The 19,984-nt window shown below is 39.7% G+C and overlaps 1 protein-coding gene across 2 annotated transcripts in view; it reads left to right on the top strand.

Annotated features, from left to right (window-relative positions):
- Window positions 1-19,984, top strand: part of nckap1 (NCK-associated protein 1) — a 119,518-nt gene that overhangs the window by 57,815 nt on the left and 41,719 nt on the right. For both annotated transcript variants that reach the window (XM_052021405.1, XM_052021397.1), the window contains 5 exons: window positions 7,253-7,372; window positions 14,002-14,141; window positions 14,776-14,907; window positions 16,329-16,547; window positions 16,647-16,777. In XM_052021405.1, the coding sequence (XP_051877365.1) occupies window positions 7,253-7,372; window positions 14,002-14,141; window positions 14,776-14,907; window positions 16,329-16,547; window positions 16,647-16,777 (742 nt within the window). The remainder of the gene's footprint in view (window positions 1-7,252; window positions 7,373-14,001; window positions 14,142-14,775; window positions 14,908-16,328; window positions 16,548-16,646; window positions 16,778-19,984) is intronic.

Raw genomic sequence — 19,984 nt, 5'->3', positions numbered from 1 at the left:
CTTCCAATGAGCCCAACCCTAATGCAGTTTGTTTGCCAGTTATAATCAGCTGCCAGAAAAATTGCACGACCCTTTTCTTAGTCAACCAGTGTCCCATGATGAAAATCCAATGCAGGCTGGATCATCCAACAGCAGTGGGTTATACCATAATGCTTTATGGAATGGTGTGGTTATACTTGTAATTACTACCAATGTTTTTGCCGAAGTAATCAAACATGTTTATGTTGAAGTCGAGCCCATACATTAATCATCAAATGACAATTGCAATAGTTGTCTTTGATAGGGTGCTGGAGGAATTCCTAACAAATTGGATGAATAAGACAACTTATGAACAGTTTGACAGTGAAATTCGCTTTTTTTTATTGAATACCCCTCATTCAGCCACAAGTCCATGACAATAGGCAGTTGCACTGTAAGCACTTGACTCAGGCTCAAAGCTCCATCCACACCCTGAGGCTTTTTACTACAGTTCTGTACCGGTATTTGCAGCATTGATTCTCTGGAGCCTTAAGTTGATGGCTGTCTGCCAAAGTTTTTAACATGGAGAAATTTCACAAATTAAATGAGTCTTCCACACAACTAAAGGATGTCCTTTTTATTTTATGAATTGGGTTCCAAGTTTTGCAAAATCTGATCAGATAATTTAGGGTATATTAGGATGGGTGCACTATCTCTTCAGACAGACAAATTGCTTACATTAGCCACAACTAAACACCTTCATTTTAAAGAGAAAACTCTCCTTTGTATCTGATACCTTGCAACATTCAACAGAAGACAAGTCTAGTATTAAAGTCCTTGCACAGATCTAGCTTCTCAGAATTTGAAGATAGTTAAAGTGCCTTAGATAATTCAGTCAAGATGTCGAAGCAAACAGCAAAAAGATAAACTGCTTTCTGCTTTGTATTATTCACTACATTTATTACAGATGGAACATAATTTCTAAAAACTGGTATTTGTCCAGTCAAGAGGTTTATCTCTCTCGGAGCCATAAGGGGCAGTCACAGCTGTTATAATTGCTTTCAATCAGACATGAAGTAGTTGAGCAGTGATTTTAAAGCAACAGGGAAGGTTTAACACTGCTTCATCTGAGCAGCAACACTTTGCCACCATTCTTCAAACCACTCATGAGGAGCCTTAAGTTGATGGCTGTCTGCCAACATTTTTTATTGTGGAGAAATTTCACATATTGAGTCTTCCATACGAGCAGAGGGTTGTCCTTTTCATTTTATGAACTGCGTTCATAACCCACAGGATTTGTTATCTTAAGTGTCCAATTTCAAAGCGTTTGGACAACAGCTTGCATTTAAGAAACACTCATTAGAATTCTCCAAGTACTTTGTTGAACACGTGAGAAGCAAGCAAAAACAAATGAGATCAGAAGGAGGCTAAAGTGAAATTTAAAATAAAAGTCCTCTGGGAGAATTTTAAAGCTTGGGAGGGGCTTCCAGGATGGTGGAAAAAGTCATGGAGTGCAACATTAAAAAGTAGACCGATTGGAGGTCTGGAGAAACCTGGAAGGGTTAAGACTCTGGAAACATTTGAAAATGATGAAAATCTTCATTAATAGTCTTATTTGCAATATCAGCTGTGATGCTCATGTGCAGTGCAGTATAGGTGTCAATGACAAGGCTCAGAATTAGAGGTGATCTGCAGCTAATGAATGTTAGAAGTGGGGAGGTCAGCACTGGCAGTCCAACCACGAACAGTATCAGATGTATTTAAGTTTCAGGTGTATGATGCCGAGGCTGGGGTGGAGGATGCAAGAAGGAATAACGATGGGACTAGATGATCTTGTTGAGATTAGTGAGGAAGTTTGGATAGGTTCAGGAACAGTATCTGGAACATGCTGTTTATCCTCCATACAAGGTATTTGCAAATATGATTTTCTGTGGTCAAAGTGCATCACAAAATTTAATATATCTGGATGATTGCATTTTTTAAAGCCTGGAATACACGGGCAAAACCAAGCAGCTGAAATTCATTTGGGAACTTGTATTCTTTAATCATAAGCTGTAATTCATGAAAATCCTATGTTCAAACAAAATAAATCTTTTTGCCTCCAGTAGTAATCAGCAGTGTAACGCCCCACAGTCTCCTGTGACCTCTTCCATCATTTTTGGTGGTAATAAGACAGGATCTGTTTTTAAAAAAAAGTTCTCTATTACAGGGAGATTGCATTCATAGAAGATGCCTTACTCAGGCTTAGAACTGAGATACAAAAAGCAGAAAAACTAGATGCTGTAAATCTAAAATAAAAACAGAAGATGTTGTAAATATTCAACAGGATAGACTGTATCTTTGGGAAGAGAAACAGACCAAGGGCCTTCAACCTGATCTGAGTATTTCCACATTTTCTGTTGGAACTGAAGCTTGTTGACTGATTTTTAGATCCCAGACTACAGTGCCAGATAAAATGATTGTTAAGGTAAACAATGCTGTTGAAAATTCCGACATCAGTTAACAGGCATGAAGGGATTTGTTCCTGATTCTATACAGATTCTGTCTTGCTATTGTATTGATCATGAGATCATACCTTTTGGTTCAACGTTTACAGAGTAGGTGAAAAACCATCAATGCCTCACTTATTCTCAAGATACTATTTTCCTTAATTCTCCAGATAATTAGACAAGATCTTGTTGCTTTACATTTGTGGTCTCTGTTATGTACCAAATATTATTCAGTAATCTAGTTAATAGGTAGACACAAAGATTTTAGGTTAAAACCATAGAACCATACAGCACAAAACAGGCCCTTCGGCCCACCATGTTGTGCCATCCATCAAACCACCCTCACACTATCTAACCCTTTCCCCCCCGCATATCCCTCTATCTCACATTCCTCCATATGCCTATCCAACAAACTCCTGAACCTGTCCAATGTATCTGCCTTCACCACCACCCCAGGCAGTGCATTCCATGCACCAACCACTCTCTGGGTGAAAAACCCCCCCTGACATCTCCCCTGAACCTCCCACCCATAACCTTAAAGCCATGCCCTCTCGTCTTGAGCATTGGTGCCCTGGGAAGGAGGTGCTGACTGTCTATCTATTCCTCTCAATATTTTATATACCTCTATCATGTCTCCTCTCATCCTCCTCCTTTCCAGTGAATAAAGCCCTAGCACCTTAAGCCTCTCCTCATATTCCATACGCTCTAATCCAGGCAGCATCCTGGTAAATCTCCTCTGCACCCTCTCCAACGCCTCCACATCCTTCCTATAATGCGGCGACCAGAACTGAACACAGTACTCTAGCTGCATCATCACTTCGCGGCTCTTAAACTCAATCTCACGACTTATGAAAGCTAACATCCCATAGGCCTTCTTAACTGCTCTATCCACCTGTGAGGCAACTTTCAGTGAACTGTGAATATGAACCCCCAGATCCCTCTGCTCCTCTGCACTGCCAAGTACCTTGCCATTTACCCTGTACTCTGCCCTGAAGTTTGTCCTTCCAAAGTGTACCACCTCACACTTCTCCGGATTGAACTCCATTTGCCACTTGTCAGCCCAGCTCTGCATCCTATCAATATCCCTCTGTAAGCTCCGACAGCCCTCCACACTATCCACAACACCGCCGATCTTAGTGTCGTCCGCAAACTTACTAACCCAGCCTTCCACCCCCTCATCTAAGTCATTAATAAATATCACAAAAAGTAGATGTCCCAGAACCGATCCCTGCGGGACACCACTAGTCACTGCCCTCCAATCCGAGGGCACTCCCTCCACCACAACCCTCTGCTTTCTACAGGCAAGCCAATTCCTAATCCACACAGCCAAGCTTCCCTGGATCCCTTGGCCACTGATCTTCTGAAGAAGCCTACCATGAGGAACCTTATCAAACGCCTTACTAAAATCCATATAGGCCACATCCACCGCACTACCCTCATCAATCTTCCTCGTCACCTCCTCAAAGAACTCTGAGGCTTGTGAGGCAAGATCTTCCCTTCACAAAGCCATGCTGGCTGTCCCTAATCAGTCCATGATTGTCTAGGTGTTCATAGATCCTATCCCTTAGAATCCTTTCTAACAGCTTACCCACCACAGCCGTAAGGCTCACCAGTCTGTAATTCCCTGGACTATCCCTACTACCTTTTTTGAACAAGGGGACAACATTCGCCACCCTCCAATCCTCTGGCACCATCCCCGTGGACAATGAGGACTCAAAGATCCTTACCAGCGGTTCGACAATCTCCTCCCTCGCCTCTCAAAGCAGCCTGGGGAAAATCCCGTCAGGCCCCCGAGATTTATCTGTCTTGATATTATTTAACAACTTCAACACATCCTCTCTATTGATATCTACAACCTCGAGAACATTACCCTTACCAGCACTCCTTTTCACGTCATCAAGACCCCTCTCCTCGATAAATACTGAAGAGAAGTACTCATTGAGAACTTCTCCCACTTCCGCCGCCTCCAGGCACATTCTCCCACCTTTGTCTTTAATCAGACCTACCTTTACCCTAGCCATCCTCCTACCCTTCACGTACGTGAAAAAGGCCTTTGGATTTTCCTTAACCCTACTAGCCAACGCCTTTTCATGTCCCCTTCCAGCTCTCCTCAGCCCTTTCTTAAGTACCTTTCTCGCTACTCTATATTCCTCACGGGCCCTGTCTGAGCTTTGCTGCTTATACCTTATGTATGCTACCTTCTTCTCCCTAACTAGTCGTTCCACCTCTCTCGTCACCCACGGCTCCTTCACCCTGCCATTCCTTCTCTGCCTCACCGGGACATATTTATCCCTAACATCCTGCATAAGATCCCTGAACATCGACCACATCTCCATGGTACATTTCCCTTCAAAAAGGACATCCCAATTTACACTCCCAAGTTCTCTCCTTATAGCCTCATAGTTCTCCCTTCCCCAATTAAAAATCCTCTTGTCCTCTCTGCACCTGTCCCTGTCGATGACAATTTTAAAGGTTATGGAGCAATGGTCACTGTCCCCCAAATGCTCACCCACCAATAGATCCTTCACCTGTCCCAGTTCATTTCCTAAAACTAGATCTAGCATGGCATTCCCTCTAGTCGGCCTGTCGACGTACTGCGTCAGGAATCCCTCCTAGACACATTTAACAAATTCCATCCCATCTAAACCTTTGGCACTAAGCAGGTTCCAATCTGTATTTGGGAAGTTGAAGTCTCCCATTATAACAACCCTGTTATTTTTGCTTCTCTCGAAACACTGCCTGCCAATCTGCTCCTCCATATCTCTACTGCTACTAGGGGTCCTATAGAATACTCCTAGTAGAGTAACTGCTCCTTTTTTGTTCCTTACTTCCACCCATATGGACTCTAGAGATAATCCTTCTACAACATCCATCCTTTCCGCAGCCGTAACAGTGTCCCTGACCAGTATCGCCACCCCTCCTCCTCTTCTCCCCCCTTCCCTATCCCTCTTAAATCACCGAAAACCAGGAATATTCAATATCCACTCCTGCCCTGACGTCAGCCACGTCTCAGTAATAGCCACAATATCATAGTCCCCTTATCCAAGCCCTCAGTTCATCTTCCTTATTCCTGATGCTTCTTGCATTTAAGTAAACACACTTCAGTCCATCTACCTTACTACTTTTAGAGCCTGTATTCTGCTTCTGCTTCCCTAAAGCCTCTCTACCTGTTTGATCTAACTTTTCTCCATCCCCTTCTTCCTCTGACCTACTCCTCCGGTTCCCTTCCCCCTCACAAACTAGTTTAAACCCTCCCGAACCACCCTAGCAAACCTAGCCGCAAGGATATTGGCCCCCTTCTGGTTTGGGTGTAACCCGTCCTCTCTGTACAGCTTCCACCTTCCCGAGAAGAGATCCCAATGATCCAGAAATCGAAAACCCTCACTCCTGCACCAACTTCTCAGCCACGCATTTATCTGCCACCTCCTCCTGTTCCTGCCTTCACTATCGTGTGGCACCGGCAGCAATCCCAAGATTGCTACCCTTGAGGTCCTGTTCCTCAGTCTTCTGCCTAGCTCCCTGAACTCGCTCTTCAGGACCTCATCCCCCTTCCTACCTATGTCGTTGGTGCCAACATGGACCACAACTTCTGGCTGCTCTCCTTCCCGCTCAAGAATCCTGTGGACCCGATCAGTGACATCCCGGACCCTGGCACCTGGGAGGCAACATACCATCTGGGATTCATGCCATGCACAGTAAGGAGTAAGGCTTGGTTCATGAAAAAGTGTGTACCATTGGCATCTTGAGCAAAGTGGGGGGAAAAAAAATATTTGGAAAGTAGCCACAGGTGGTTGTTCAGATGGAACTATTGTTTGCTCCAATTGTTGACTGACTGTTTTTAAAAAAAAAACTTTTCAAAAGCTACATATTTGTTTTGAATGGTTTCCTACTTCATGCAGTTAGTGACTAGTCCATATTTATTGTCAACAAGCTGTATTTGTGTTTGTTATTTGATTGGCCATTCTACTTTGATGTACCATGAAATTGACAAATAATTTAATTTAGTTGCAAGATTTAAGGTCTTTGCTGTATAGATATGTACAGATCCTTAAATCAATGCATTCTTCACACAGAAGAATTTCAGAAGTTTTAATTTACCACTTGATCGAAAGGGCAATATAAACCAGTAATAGATGCTCAAGTACATTCAGTATTAGCTAGTGTCTTGCTGGAAAGAAGCATAAGCATGAGCTGGAAAATTATACCTCAAAAGCTTGCTTTCACCATTGAAAAGATTTGATTTGATTTCCAGGTTGCTGCACAGTACTCCACGTTTATTCATGTGTTTTAGCCTAGTTTGACAAGTGCAAACTAATTCATTCCTTGGACAAGTTCTTGCGGTGGGTGTGTTGTCACCTCTTGGTGGGTTATCCCCACCAGTGTTACACTGTTTTACTTCAACAGATAAAAATTGATTATTTGAAATACTATGTTCCATTTACCACAATTTCACCTAATTGTATCACTGGGTTCTGCAAGAGCACATTTTTGGACGGCAAACTTTGGGAGTTGAACTAAGGATGTTGTCACTTTCAGTATAAATCAATGTCAAAAAGAAATGCAGCTGTGTTATTGTTTCTCGTTCAATTTCTGATTCGGACACTAAGATATTGTGTACGTACCCAGCAGCATTTTCCTCGGGGATTTTGGGTGTATAGATGAATCATCGGAATAATGTTTTATACTGAGGTTGTATATTTGAAATGGTATCATTAATTCCCATATAGATTAAGCCCACTTGCATTCAATGTAGGGTACATGTATTCTGAATGCATTTGGCACTCACAACTTTTATTAATTTATAGAGGCATCACATTGGAGATCGTAGTCTCTCACTGTGCAACATGTTCCTTGACGAAATGGCTAAGCAAGCCCGCAACCTCATAACAGATATATGCACAGAGCAGTGCACTCTTAGTGATCAGGTAAGATTTCAGCTTCTCTATTTTGCAGGTTTGGAGGAAAAGCATTTAGATAAACTGGGTTAGGAAGTTCCTGCATGCTCCCACCTCCATTATATGATATATTCCAAGGTGTATGATCATTACTACAACAGTTATATTTTAAAAAGGCTTGAAAATGATTTTCTTAATCTTTTTTGTCTAGAGCAATAGTTTGCAATAGTAAAATCTTGGAAGGATGAGATGATTTTGGAAGAGGTTGAAGATGTCACAATTAGTACAGTTCACATTTGATTATTTGAATCCATGTAGCTTGACTCAGCTCTACGAAAAAAAATCAAGTTCTTTTAGATTTTAAACAGCTTTGACATTCCACTGAAACTACAGATGTTTGTGGTGATGAGCCAAAATTGCCTACACCCAAAGTGCAATCTTCTTTTTATTATAAGCAGAGCCACTCAGTATTTTTGGATGTCCATCCAAGATGTTAAGTGAATCTTGTGTAGTGTTTAAAGGAGGTCAGGCAGCTTGCAAGAGAGCAATGAATTTCCTGGTGTGAGGCTGAAGTGAATTTGTAGCCATTAATGATATGATTAACAAAGGGAGAGAGGAGATGCACAAATAAAAATCCTTCAGCCCTTTGGTAGGTTACTGAAAGGAATGATTAAGTAACTGAAAGACAAGGATTTGAACAGGAATGCAATGAAATAGGGGCTCTGGATAACAAAGATATTGATGAAGGATTTAATGGCAAATGGTCTGAAGAATTGCAGATAATAATGTAGAAGGCAATCTTTGTAAGAAGAATCGGTGTATCAGGATGAGGATGGAGGTCGTGGAATGTTTGTAAAGGGAGCAGAAGGTGAGTTTTTGACAATATTTGAATGGAGGAAATTCTGGCTCCTCCAAGTCTGGATGACACAAGCAATCTGCTGATACAAAAAGATATGTATGTAAAAGTTGGCCATTTGGCTGCACACAAATTCAAGTTGCAGCAGTTAATGAAATGATACCATGGGGTTATGTTATTAGAGTATCCATAGGCCTGGGCTATATATCAGAAATACGGGTTCAAATCTTAGTATTTTAATTTAAAAGAATTGATGAGAGGTCATTAAACAGAAGTGTTCCTCTGTCCATATGCCGATTTATTTCTGTTATACAAGGAGCAAATAGATTTGGGCAATAAATGGTGAACTTGCTGTGGCATTTTTTCCTCCTGAATAAAAAAAAGTCATTTTATGACCCAGCATATCCATTGCTGATTGTTTTCAAGCCAGGATAATAATCCTGGTTCAGTGAGGAGTAAAGAGGAGCATGTCAGGAACAGCTTAAGGTATACCTTTTTAAAAAAAAAATGAGATTAAAGCCCAGTGAAATTATTAAAGCATTCTATGTACATGATGAACAATTGATAGAGCCGAGAGATCCCACTGATCCAAAGTTCTACTGTCATGCTACACCCCATCCTAAATGGTAGTGGATGACTAAATAATTAACAGGAGGCCTCGTGAATATCTTGTGTGACCTCTGCCTTCTAGGAGAAAAAATACAACGGGCGCATGGAACAGCATGCACAATTTCAATATATTGATAGGGAATCAATGAGTTTGACAGATTAGAATGGAACCCAGTGATGAGAGGCTAGGTTTAACAGGAGAAGTCTGTAGCCTGCTCAACAAATGAGGACTAGAGAGCATAATGAGGTAATGTGGATACTGTATGTGACTCCATTTGATAGAGGTAAGGTAGGACTGGCTCTGGTTCAAAAGATTAAAATTAAGTATTGCAGAATGTGCATTTGAGAGGTAAAAAGCTTTTCCTCTTTGAAGAGGGAAAAGGATTACTGGTGCACTTTGGGTGAAAAAGTCTTGAAAGGGATGGGAGTGGAGCACTGTGTCAATTGTCATTGTGTCATCAAGAGAATTGGGTCATCAAATTTTTTTAATGAAATGTGCAGGAGCCTGAGTCAGCTTAGAAGGGGTGTTATTGTAAAGAAATCAAACCAACGCACTTGAGTCATGTCTCAGGATGAACCTGCAAAGGGAAATCAGCAAAGATCTGAGCTGCAGATTAAAGGGGTTTAGCCTCTCTGGAAAAGGTGTCCATATGCTGCCCACGTTTTTAAGTGAAGGATCTTAAGAGAAGGTTGATAGTAAAAGAAAGTCACAGTGAATTAACTTTATTCTCCAAGATTATCCTGATGTACTGGGCTTATTTTGTCAGAGGAGAGAGAGAGAGATGCCCAATAAATCCACCAGATTTGATGGATGGCCAAACTAGTGGGTCAGATAGTGCCTCTTGGATCTTAAAAAAAAGTGTTTGTGTAAGATATGGCTTCTGCATCTGTAGATTCAGACTGTAATGTTCAGTTTCTCTTTGGGCAATGTGATTGGTGTAAAACTTTTAAATATGCAACAGCATTGTTTATGGCTTGTTCACGGCACCCCAATTATCATCTTTTGAAAGGACAGTTCTGAATTGATGAATCTTATCAGATGCAAAATGTGATGCGTTAGCATGTTAACTAAAATGAAAGTGTATTGCCCTTCTGCCAAAAAGCAGATATGAACTCCTATTTTCAAGACTTAAAAGTACGAGAAATGAGCCAGACTAAAATAAGATCTAAATTTTTTATTTCTGTGACTAAAGCTTGGTTAACTAGTAGTTTTGAACCTGAATCAAAAATTGTAGGTTCAAGATTCACAAGTAATTTAGTTGATGTTTCCTGTGTTCTGAGAGAGCGTGATACAATCTGAGCTACAGCTTTTATGGATGAGGCTTTAAACTAAGTTTCCATTTAGTTTAGGTAGCAGGAAACATCATTAAACATCTCTTCAGAGAAGAGCTGGGTGTCTTTTGTTATCTTGGCCAGTATTTTTCCTAGTCACACAAGTCGTGCTGATACTTGTGTAAGGTTGATTTAAACAAAAACTCCCAATTTTCATGTAATTTCAGACATTTACAAGCATATTTCCAATCAGTAACAGGCAAATTTTCACAGAACGTTGATTCAACTTTGAGTATTTAATGACATTCGTATTGTTGGGATATCACCAGGGCAAGTCTATAGGCCTTGCCTACATATTGCCTTGCTTGTAATATGCTATGTTGCAATCATTTTGACATGATATGTGACTTAACTTGATGTGGGCTTCAGTGGCTAGGCCAACACGTACTGCTCATTCCTAATTACACTTAAGAGGGTGTTGAGCCTTTTAGGAGGCCTTTAATAATATGCCACATGAGGTTATTAAGTAATAAACAAGGGACTGGGTGTCCTAAACCAATATGGATTTAGGATTAGTTAACAGAACCATTAGGAATAAACAGGTCACCTTGGGTTTGGCAACCACAACTAATGCAATGCTTTTGGGATTGGTTCTGGAGCTTCAACTGTTCATTAATCTATATTCAGTGCTGATATAGACAGGCTCGGTAAATGGGTGAGCATGTAGCAAATGGAATACAATGTGGAAAATGTTGGGTATAAGAAATGGGGGGGGGGGGGGGGGGGGGGGAAAGCAGAGTATTTTTAAATAGCAGCAGACTGAAAAGTGTTGGTGTTAAGAAAGACCTGGATGCCCTTTTTTTTGCAAATCATAAAGTTAACATCAGGAAGGCAAAATGGTACATTGTCCTTGTTTTAGAAGAAGATTTGAGATCAAGAGTATAGGTATCCTGCTACAATTGTATAGGGCACTGGTGACACCACATCTGGAATATAGGCCACAGAGCTGTTCTCCCTGCCTAAGAAAAGACTTATGTGACCAAGTTTCACGAGACTGAGGCTTGAGTGAAGGTAATTTTGTTGCATAAGGAAAGATCAAGCAAGTCAGACCTGTACTAAAATTTAGAAGAATAGTCAGTGATCTCATTGACATGTCAAAATTGTGAGAACTTTGCATGTTTCCTTTGCTGAATTGCCTAGAACCAGGAGGCAGTCTCAAAGTAAGGACCTGGCATCTAGGACAGTGATGAGAAGAAATTTCTTCATGCAGTGGTCAGGGAACCTTTAATTCTCTAGCCAAAAAGCCTATGGAAACTCAGTCTCCAAGTATATTCAAACCAGAGCTTGATAGATATTTGGATACTAAGAGAATTAATGGATATCAGGTTAGTGCAGGAAAATGGCAGAGGTTTTAAAAAAAGTCACATTCTTATAGAATGTAGTAGGTATGAGGGATGAATGCTCTGCATTTGTACATGTTCTTGAACTCTGCTGTCCTAGTAGAGCTACTTGTACGATGTTGTTGGGAAGGAAGTTCCAGGATTAAAAATGGTTGACAGTGAAAGAATATATTTCCATGTCAGGATGGTATTTGATGATTGGAGATCTGGCAGGACAGATACTGAAGAGAAGTGAAAAGATTCTGGAGCAGCTGGAACTGTGATGAAGAGACTTGTGGATAAATATCTGTTACTTTAGTGTAAATGGTGTGCTTCATCAGCCATTAGATCATGTTTTAAAGAAATAATCCCAAATTTGATTTATCTGATATGTATGATATGATAGAGCTAATATGTACATTTGGTTGGTTGATGGTATTATGTCACCTGCCCTATTTCACTGCTAATTTGCCTTTGTCAAATTTACGTTTGTTGGAAAACTAGTTAACCAGGTGAGTTAGAGATATGTGCAGCATCTTCCACGATGAGTAGATCCCAAATAGTGAACTGGATGACGTGTCTTTTGCTTTTAAATTGTCTCATGCTTCTACTAGTATGTCAAATCCTTTGTTCAGAAAAGCACGTTCAAGAAGAACAGGGAAGATGCCACACCTGTGAGGTGCCATAGTACACTTTTGTTACCCTTCAGTTTCAGTGCTGGATGAGATTTCATTCTTGTACTATTTGGTGGTTTGCATTGCCAATTTTAAACAGGATCTTATTACTGCCATTCAATAAAATAGAAATTGCTGAAAACACGCAGCAAGTCAGGCAGCATCTTGGAAAAGGAAATGGTCAGTGTTTCAGATCAAACACTTTGTCAGAACTGGCAGAGTGAATAAACAAGTTAGTTTCATGTTGCAGAGGTTTGGGAAGGGATAAATGTGATACAGGCGAACCCCACAGCTGTTCGAGTAATGGAGGTTTGCCTTACAGAATCCATAAATGACTACCCAAAATTATAAAATACAGATTAAAATTTGTGCTCGCAGAATTTGTGAGGGAAAAAAAGAGTAATTCTTTTTCAAGCAACACAAAGGCGCTGGAGGAACTCAGTGGGTCAGGTAGCATCTATTGGAGGGAAATAGTCAACATTTCAGGTCGAGACCCTTCATCTGGACTGGAAAGAAAGAGGGGAGCTAGCTAGTATAAAAAGGTAGAGGGAAAGGGTGGAGCAAGAGCTGGCAGCTGATTTTTTTTCTCTCTCAACATGTTTCTCTTGACGCATGCGCCGATGACGTGGCTTCATGTTACAGAAAACGTGATATGGAATGCTTTCTAGGAACGCGACCCTCCCCAGTAACACAGAGGTTGCTTGTGTAGGGGTTATCTCTGATCGGTCAAGGGCCAGGGTGTCTTCAGGTGATTTCAGTGTTTCTGGAGCTGCAACCAGACTATACTGGATCTTTGCAGGATTCATTGGCTGGAACACCAAGAGCACAGCTTCAGCAGACTACAATGTGTAGATAGGTCAGAGCTTTGATACCACAGAAGCTGCATCAAGGCTCGTGCAGTTATTGCTGAAAGCCATTTGAGAGAGACTGCCAAAACATGCAGGGGAGGTCAGAAACCAGAGTGTGGTCCAGCGTACAGCTGGCAAGTAGACATATGGAAAGATTTCCCTCTTGTGTAGAAGACCCTGATGTACAAATACCAATTACTGTTGATTGCTGACTTTGTCATTCTGTTTATCTATCATGATGTTGACTTTCTCACCCTTGGGGAGGTGATTGTTGCACATTGTTGCTGGTGGGATGCACTGTAAAATAATTTAAAAAGTATGAAAATACAAAGAGCTAAAAACAACAAAACTCTGGACCAGTTTGTTGTCAATATTTTAAAATTTCATTTGGCAAGGACTGGTTTTGTTTCTTGCAGACGAAGCACAAATTTACTTTGTAGGGTTCTCTTACTGAGCATGTATATTCCTTACCTCCCTGGCTGAAAAATAGTTGGTTGTGTAGAAATTGTGTGGTAAAGGGTCATCAGGGGAAAAATCAAAAGAGAAACTGTGAAGGACCATGAATCTCATTTGTGCTGAGTATTTTACTTGCTGATATGGAAGAAAAAAAGTTGCACACAAAATGTACATATTGCGCAGTTAATATTAAGCTGTATGATTTTTAAATGATGCATAAAGAGCAACTCAATTCGTCTAAAACTTTGTTTTCATAAAATCTGAAAGCAGTCACTTAATATTTAGAATTCATTTGGAAAATGTGTAGGTAGTTTTGTCAGGAATGAATGTTTTGAAAAACGACCTAATATTTTGCTACTTGAAAGTATAGTAGCTTTTCATCCAACAGAGACCAAACTTAATGCTGTACAGAATGAAAAATTCACATCCATTAAATCAGAATTCACTGACTTTTTTTTAAAATCGTATGTATTTGGTGGATTCCACTTCTATTAATATGTCAATATTGCTAATTGTGACATATTTATCTCAAGCTGTTTTAAAGATTACACTTTTTGTTCTATAGTTATTGCCAAAACATTGTGCCAAGACGATCAGTCAAGCAGTGAATAAGAAGTCCAAAAAGCAAACTGGAAAGAAGGGGGAACCTGAAAGGGAGAAACCTGGAGTGGAGAGCATGAGAAAGAACAGGCTACTGGTTACCAAGTGAGCAGTCCTCAACTCATTTTTCTTTTGGTCAAGACTTCTCTTTTCCAGGATCAAATTTCTAAAATAAACTTGTGAAGGGATAACACTTTCAAGATTGATTTCTCGTATTAAACTGCCTTACAGTTTGTATTAATTCCTTACTGAAATTTGATGTTATCTTACATTTTTACTAAAATCATGAGCAGCTGCCTTCATTTAAGAAACTCAGCTACCATAAAGCAGTATTTAAATTACCTATTTCTATTGTGAATATTTTCTCATGTTTTAAGGAACTTGGACTGATCAAGGCATGCTGATTGTGATGTAACCTTGTGGAGGGGGAAAGTTTCAACGTAAATCAGAATAAACTTAATTTAAATCCTGGGAGAAAAGAAATATTTTAATGAGGAGAAATGAAAGGACATGAGAGTAAAATGAAGTCGGCTCATTCCAGATTCACGTTGATCCATTGGGATGGGGGTAACCAACACTGGTACTATAGTTATGCACACAATGGATGTGCATGTGTTCATTTTATATAATGCTTTCAAAATAATTTTGAGGTATTTTGAGATTTCTGGAATTTGCAGATGTGTAAGTTCTGTTATTGTGGTAATTGTCATTCTCACTTTGTTTTAATTTTGTTTTTCAGTTTGGACAAGCTGCATACTGCTCTCTCTGAGCTTTGTTTCTCTATCAATTACGTTCCTAATTTAGTAGTCTGGGAGCACACCTTTACACCTCGAGAGTACCTTACTTCACATTTGGAAATCCGCTTCACTAAGTAAGAATTTTCCACAATGGTGAAAGAGATATTGTGCACAGAAGCGTGGGATATTTAAAGATGACAATAATTGAAAAGGCTAATATTGCAAAAAAAAAAATCCACTTTTCAAGCCAAGGCCAAAATTGCAAAGAACTAATTTGTATGCAGTGGAGAGAGAGAGTACCCAGTTTCATCCCCTTGATTTTGGCCATTGAGAGCGCCTTGGTTCAAAGCCTTGGTTATTTCCCCACAATAAAGGTGCAAGAATCAGACAGCTAGTCATTGCAGTTAGTTTAAAAAAAAGTCTTCTGGGATGTAGATGTTCTAGAGTGAGAAATTAGGAAGGTTTTCTTATAAAGGGGGTCATTCCCACTATGCTTTAATAGCTCTGCTGATTTATGAATCAGTTGTACAGTTCTATGAAAGTTGTGGATTCATTTCCTGTTCTGTATTGAGGTAGCTGATATCAGTAAGTAGTATAAGGGTGTTTCAGCCTCCTTAATTAAGATGAGCGATATTGACAAATTCTCTGATTATCTGGGAATCTGTGCTGAAAGTTCAAGGCAGCAGGTATGGGGTCAACTGCATTGTTCCCTCTGGTAAAATAATCTACTGACGGGGCTGGTAACGTCTAGACCTCTACATAAATAATCATTTGTGTGTGGTGCCTGGTGTCATGGAACTGTGTTAAATTGAAGAATTATTGCTGTAAGAGGGAAGAAAATTGGCATGGTTTCACGAAAAGGTTTCTTCCCCACCCCAACCCCTTGTGTAAAGATATGGTTCAACAAAATATCCAGGTACTTCAGTATCCAACTATTTTTAGGTTGGTATGTAAAAGGCAAAATAGAAAATTTAAACTAAAATTTAAACTGAAATTTAACACTTTGGCTCAATCAAAGATGCTATTGTCAACTGAAATAACTTCATATTTATGAACTGTCAAACAGGTAAAACGTTTGGCTTGTTAAAGTTATTTTCTTGTTTCACTTTTTCTTGGACCATTTTTGACTTGTATGGGTATACTATCCCTACTTGAGATTAGAAACAGTTCTATCTGAATCATTTCTCAAAGTACATTTATTGTACTTGTATATTTGCTTGTAATCAGTTTAAAAAAAATCAAATCTGCCTGGTCTGACAGACCTTGCTCCTGATTATTTGGGTCATCAAGTGAGAATTTAAGAATGTAAAGAAAATGAAACCATTGCATGACTTCTAGAATCTTTGAAATTAGGGTTATGAAGTCAAATACAATGGTTGTTGATATCCATATTTGTTCATTTAATAGTGCTCACTTGCCCACGAGTCACTTCATTTAGCCTTGCAAGCATAACTTTGCAGAAAATTGAGTCATGCATATGTTATGTCGTATGTCATTGTTGTATGCAAATGTCATTGTTTAACTTTAAAACATACATTTTGGATTTCAATTTCAGGTCAATTGTGGGAATGACGATGTACAATCAAGCTACACAGGAGATTGCCAAACCTTCTGAGCTTCTGACAAGTGTGAAAGCTTACATGACTGTACTTCAATCCATAGAAAATTATGTGCAGATTGATATTACCAGAGTTTTTAACAATGTCCTTCTCCAACAGACACAGCATTTAGATAGTCATGGTGAACCTACCATAACCAGTTTATACACCAATTGGTAAGTATGAAAATGATGTATGTTTCAAATTATGAAAAATGCCTTATCTGATGCTATTAATGTTTAAGGGCAATCTTATTTAATTGTACATTTACACAGGTATCTGGAAACTCTTCTGCGACAAGTGAGCAATGGACACATTGCGTACTTTCCAGCTATGAAGGCATTTGTAAATCTGCCCACTGAGAGTGAACTGACGTTTAATGCAGAAGAATATTCAGACATCTCTGGTAAAGAAGTTAGAAAATATTTTCTACTGAATACCCTTAATTTTCTGATGGTCAATTAATCACATTCAGACATTTGCTTGTCCAGACAGTTCTGTTAACCCACCATGTGCCTCCACTTTTCCATGACCTTATTTGCCTCAATGTTCTGTCTGTTGCTAGCTATTAGTAGCAGAAATCAGAGACCCATCATTACTGCCAAGAAACCGCTTGTGTGAAATGACCACATGCATTTTCAATTGGTGAATTCAAATATTTTTCAATAGAAGAGATTTAACTCTTTGTCTCCTTTTTGTCCGTTTTCTCCCTTCCTCAAATGAAGGCATGCATCCCTTTCTGTCTCCAGTTCCATGTGTACTATTTTTCTAAACTCTATGGTTCTTTTGGGTTACCTGCAATAATGTTTGGGGATCTTTAATTTAACACAATTCTAGGGCAAGCCTAAAACAAATCTGTTTGTTTGGCCAATCTTCCAATATTAGCTGAAAGTGTATACCTAGTGAATTTCCTTAAGTAATCTTTGGATAGCAGTCATAAGTGAGTCCTTTTCCGTGGAAAGACAGTAATGAAATTTTATCGTTGTTCAGAAAAAAAAATTGTAAATTAGACAGATGTGAAATTACTACTGAACATAGAGCATTAAACCTCAATTTCTGATCACATGGATGCTGAAGGCATTCAAACGTAGATTTCATTTCATTAATAGTCACAAATTTTAAAGTTGTTCAGTCTCCTGTATGCTCTGCAGAAAAGCTTGGCACTATGTGTGAAGCTTTAAAACTGAATCCATTTGCTGAAAGACCTTCTAATTCTACAAAGAAGTATAAATTTAGTTACAGGCCAGACATGTAATGAAATTGAAGAGTATTCCAGGTAATGTAATTCAATCAGTCATGGCCTTTTTGTATAAATATTTTTAAATGGTTTTAGCTCTGTTAATTGCATTTATATTATAACTCAATTATACTCTTGATTCAATTAATGTAGATTCGGATTAATCTAGGTCACTCAATTAATCTAGATTTATATTCAGTATTCAGTTACCCACTGATGCGTGATGTAAATTTGAGTTGGTATCTCTGTATAACTTTGCTCATCTCTTGAGATTGCATACATCCACTGTGACATTTGAACTGGATGTTAACTATACATTTAAATGATTTTCAGTTTATCATCAGAACATCTAATATTTTCTGTTGCCATATATGCCAACCGTGGTATGCCATACTGAGCATGCTGCGCCATGTTGTTATTAATCCACTTGTTCACTTTCGCTTCATTTTTATTAGTTCAGGGTTGGAGGCAGTAGGGGTGTGCTTGCACTACAGGACCATTCCATTGGTCTCCAACAAGTGGGAATGATATTGAAGAGCAAAGTTTCAGGGAAATTGGAGAGGTGCAGAAGCCATAAAGCAGTGCTAATAGTGGAACTTCGACAATCTATGTGCTGGGATAACAATACAAGCAGTGGTGGAGAAGGGAAGGAGTTTCTGAAGTATATTTAGGAAGACTATATTGATATGTTCCTGGCACAGTGAAGAATGTGGCATTAGGGGACTTGGTTCTGGGAAAAGAGCCAGGCCATGTGGAACAAGTATTGGTGGGAGAAACATCCAGGAAACAGTGCTCATAATATAGTAAGATTTAGAACAGCTATTAAAAAAAGATATAAAACAGTCCAAGGTAAAAATAGTCAGTTGGAGAATGGCCATTTTCAGTGGATGAGAACATATCTGGACCAGGTAAATTGGACATGAAGCTTGGAAGACAAAACTATATTTGAACTAAGGGAGGCCATAAAGATGGAGATGTACCTAGATTGTGGCTGAAACTGTTCCATGTTGGAGAAGATTAGGAAAATTAAAGTCAGAGCCTGGATGACCAAAAAGATAGTGTAACACAGGGCAACTAGGAATGGGCAATTAAAAGACACCACTATAATGGAGAGAGCGCAGAGAAGATCTACGAGGATGCTGCCAGCACTCAAGGGCCTGAGTTATAGGGAGAGGTTGGGCAGTCTTGGACTTTATTCCTTGGAACGTAGGAGAATGAGGGGTGACCTTATACAGGTGTATTAAATCATGAGGGGTATAGATAGGGTGAAGGCATACAGTCTTTTTCCCAGGCAAGGGGAACTAAAAACTAGAGGGCATAGGTTTATGGTGAGATGTGAAAGATTTAAAAGGGACCTGAGGGGCAACACACTGAGGGTGGTGGGTATATGGAACGAGCTGCCAGAGGGAGTGGTTGAGGCAGGTGCAATAATAACATTGAAAGGACATTTGGAGGAGTACATGGATAGGAGTGGTTTAGAGGGATTTGGGCCAGCTGCAGGCAAATGGGACTAGCTTGGTGGGCACTATGGCTGGCATGGATGAGTTGGGCCGAAGGGCCTGTTGCCATGCTGGATTACTCTAAGTGCTGGCTCAGCCTGCAAAGCCCACACCACTTGTGTATATAAAAAAAAATCTGACAGCTGCCAGGTGGTTAACACAAATGAGAATCAGGCTGATTACCAAAAGATCAATGGAGAAATAAAAAATGAAGAGAGAGCCTGAGAAAAGGCTGGTAGTGTACACAAAAGGGAGCCCATAATATTCTGGATACATGTAAACAGCAAAAACATTGTAAGGGAGGAGGAGGGGGCCTATCAGAAACAAAAAAAGGAAATCTACTCAGGCAGAGGGTAAGGCTGAGGCACTAAATAAGTATTTCATGTCAGTCACCCACCAAGGAAGAAGGTGCTGTTGGAGTTGCAGCAAAGGAGGATGCATTCAGATTCTGGATGACTAAAATTGAGGAGATGTTTAAAATGCAGCTTGCCTTTCTGATAAATAAACTGGTTCTGAAGGGATGCATCCTAGGTTGTAGACTGAAGTGTGGGAGGAATGAGAATCGTAGAGGCCATGGCATATTTTCCAGACATCTGTGGATTCAGGAGGGCTGTAGAATAGAAAATGTTAACTCTCATTCAAAAAAAAAAAAAGCATGTAGAGATAAACCCAGTAAACTATGCACCAATTGATATAACCTTGGTGGGCATGGTTCTAAAATTTGGGGGCAATAGTATTCGCTTGAATAGGTGAAAATAGATTAGAGAACGCAAGCATGGATTTAAAGGCAAATACCATTTCACTAAATTGATAGTTTTTTGAATTCAATGGGTTGCTCAGGGGATTGTAATTTTTTTGGTAAGTTGCCACACAAGAT

This window comes from Pristis pectinata, chromosome 1 (assembly GCF_009764475.1).
Source record: "Pristis pectinata isolate sPriPec2 chromosome 1, sPriPec2.1.pri, whole genome shotgun sequence".
NCBI classification, from domain to species: domain Eukaryota; kingdom Metazoa; phylum Chordata; class Chondrichthyes; order Rhinopristiformes; family Pristidae; genus Pristis; species Pristis pectinata.
Note: the sequence above shows the minus strand (reverse complement) of the source record. Positions and strands in the feature narration are given on the sequence as shown.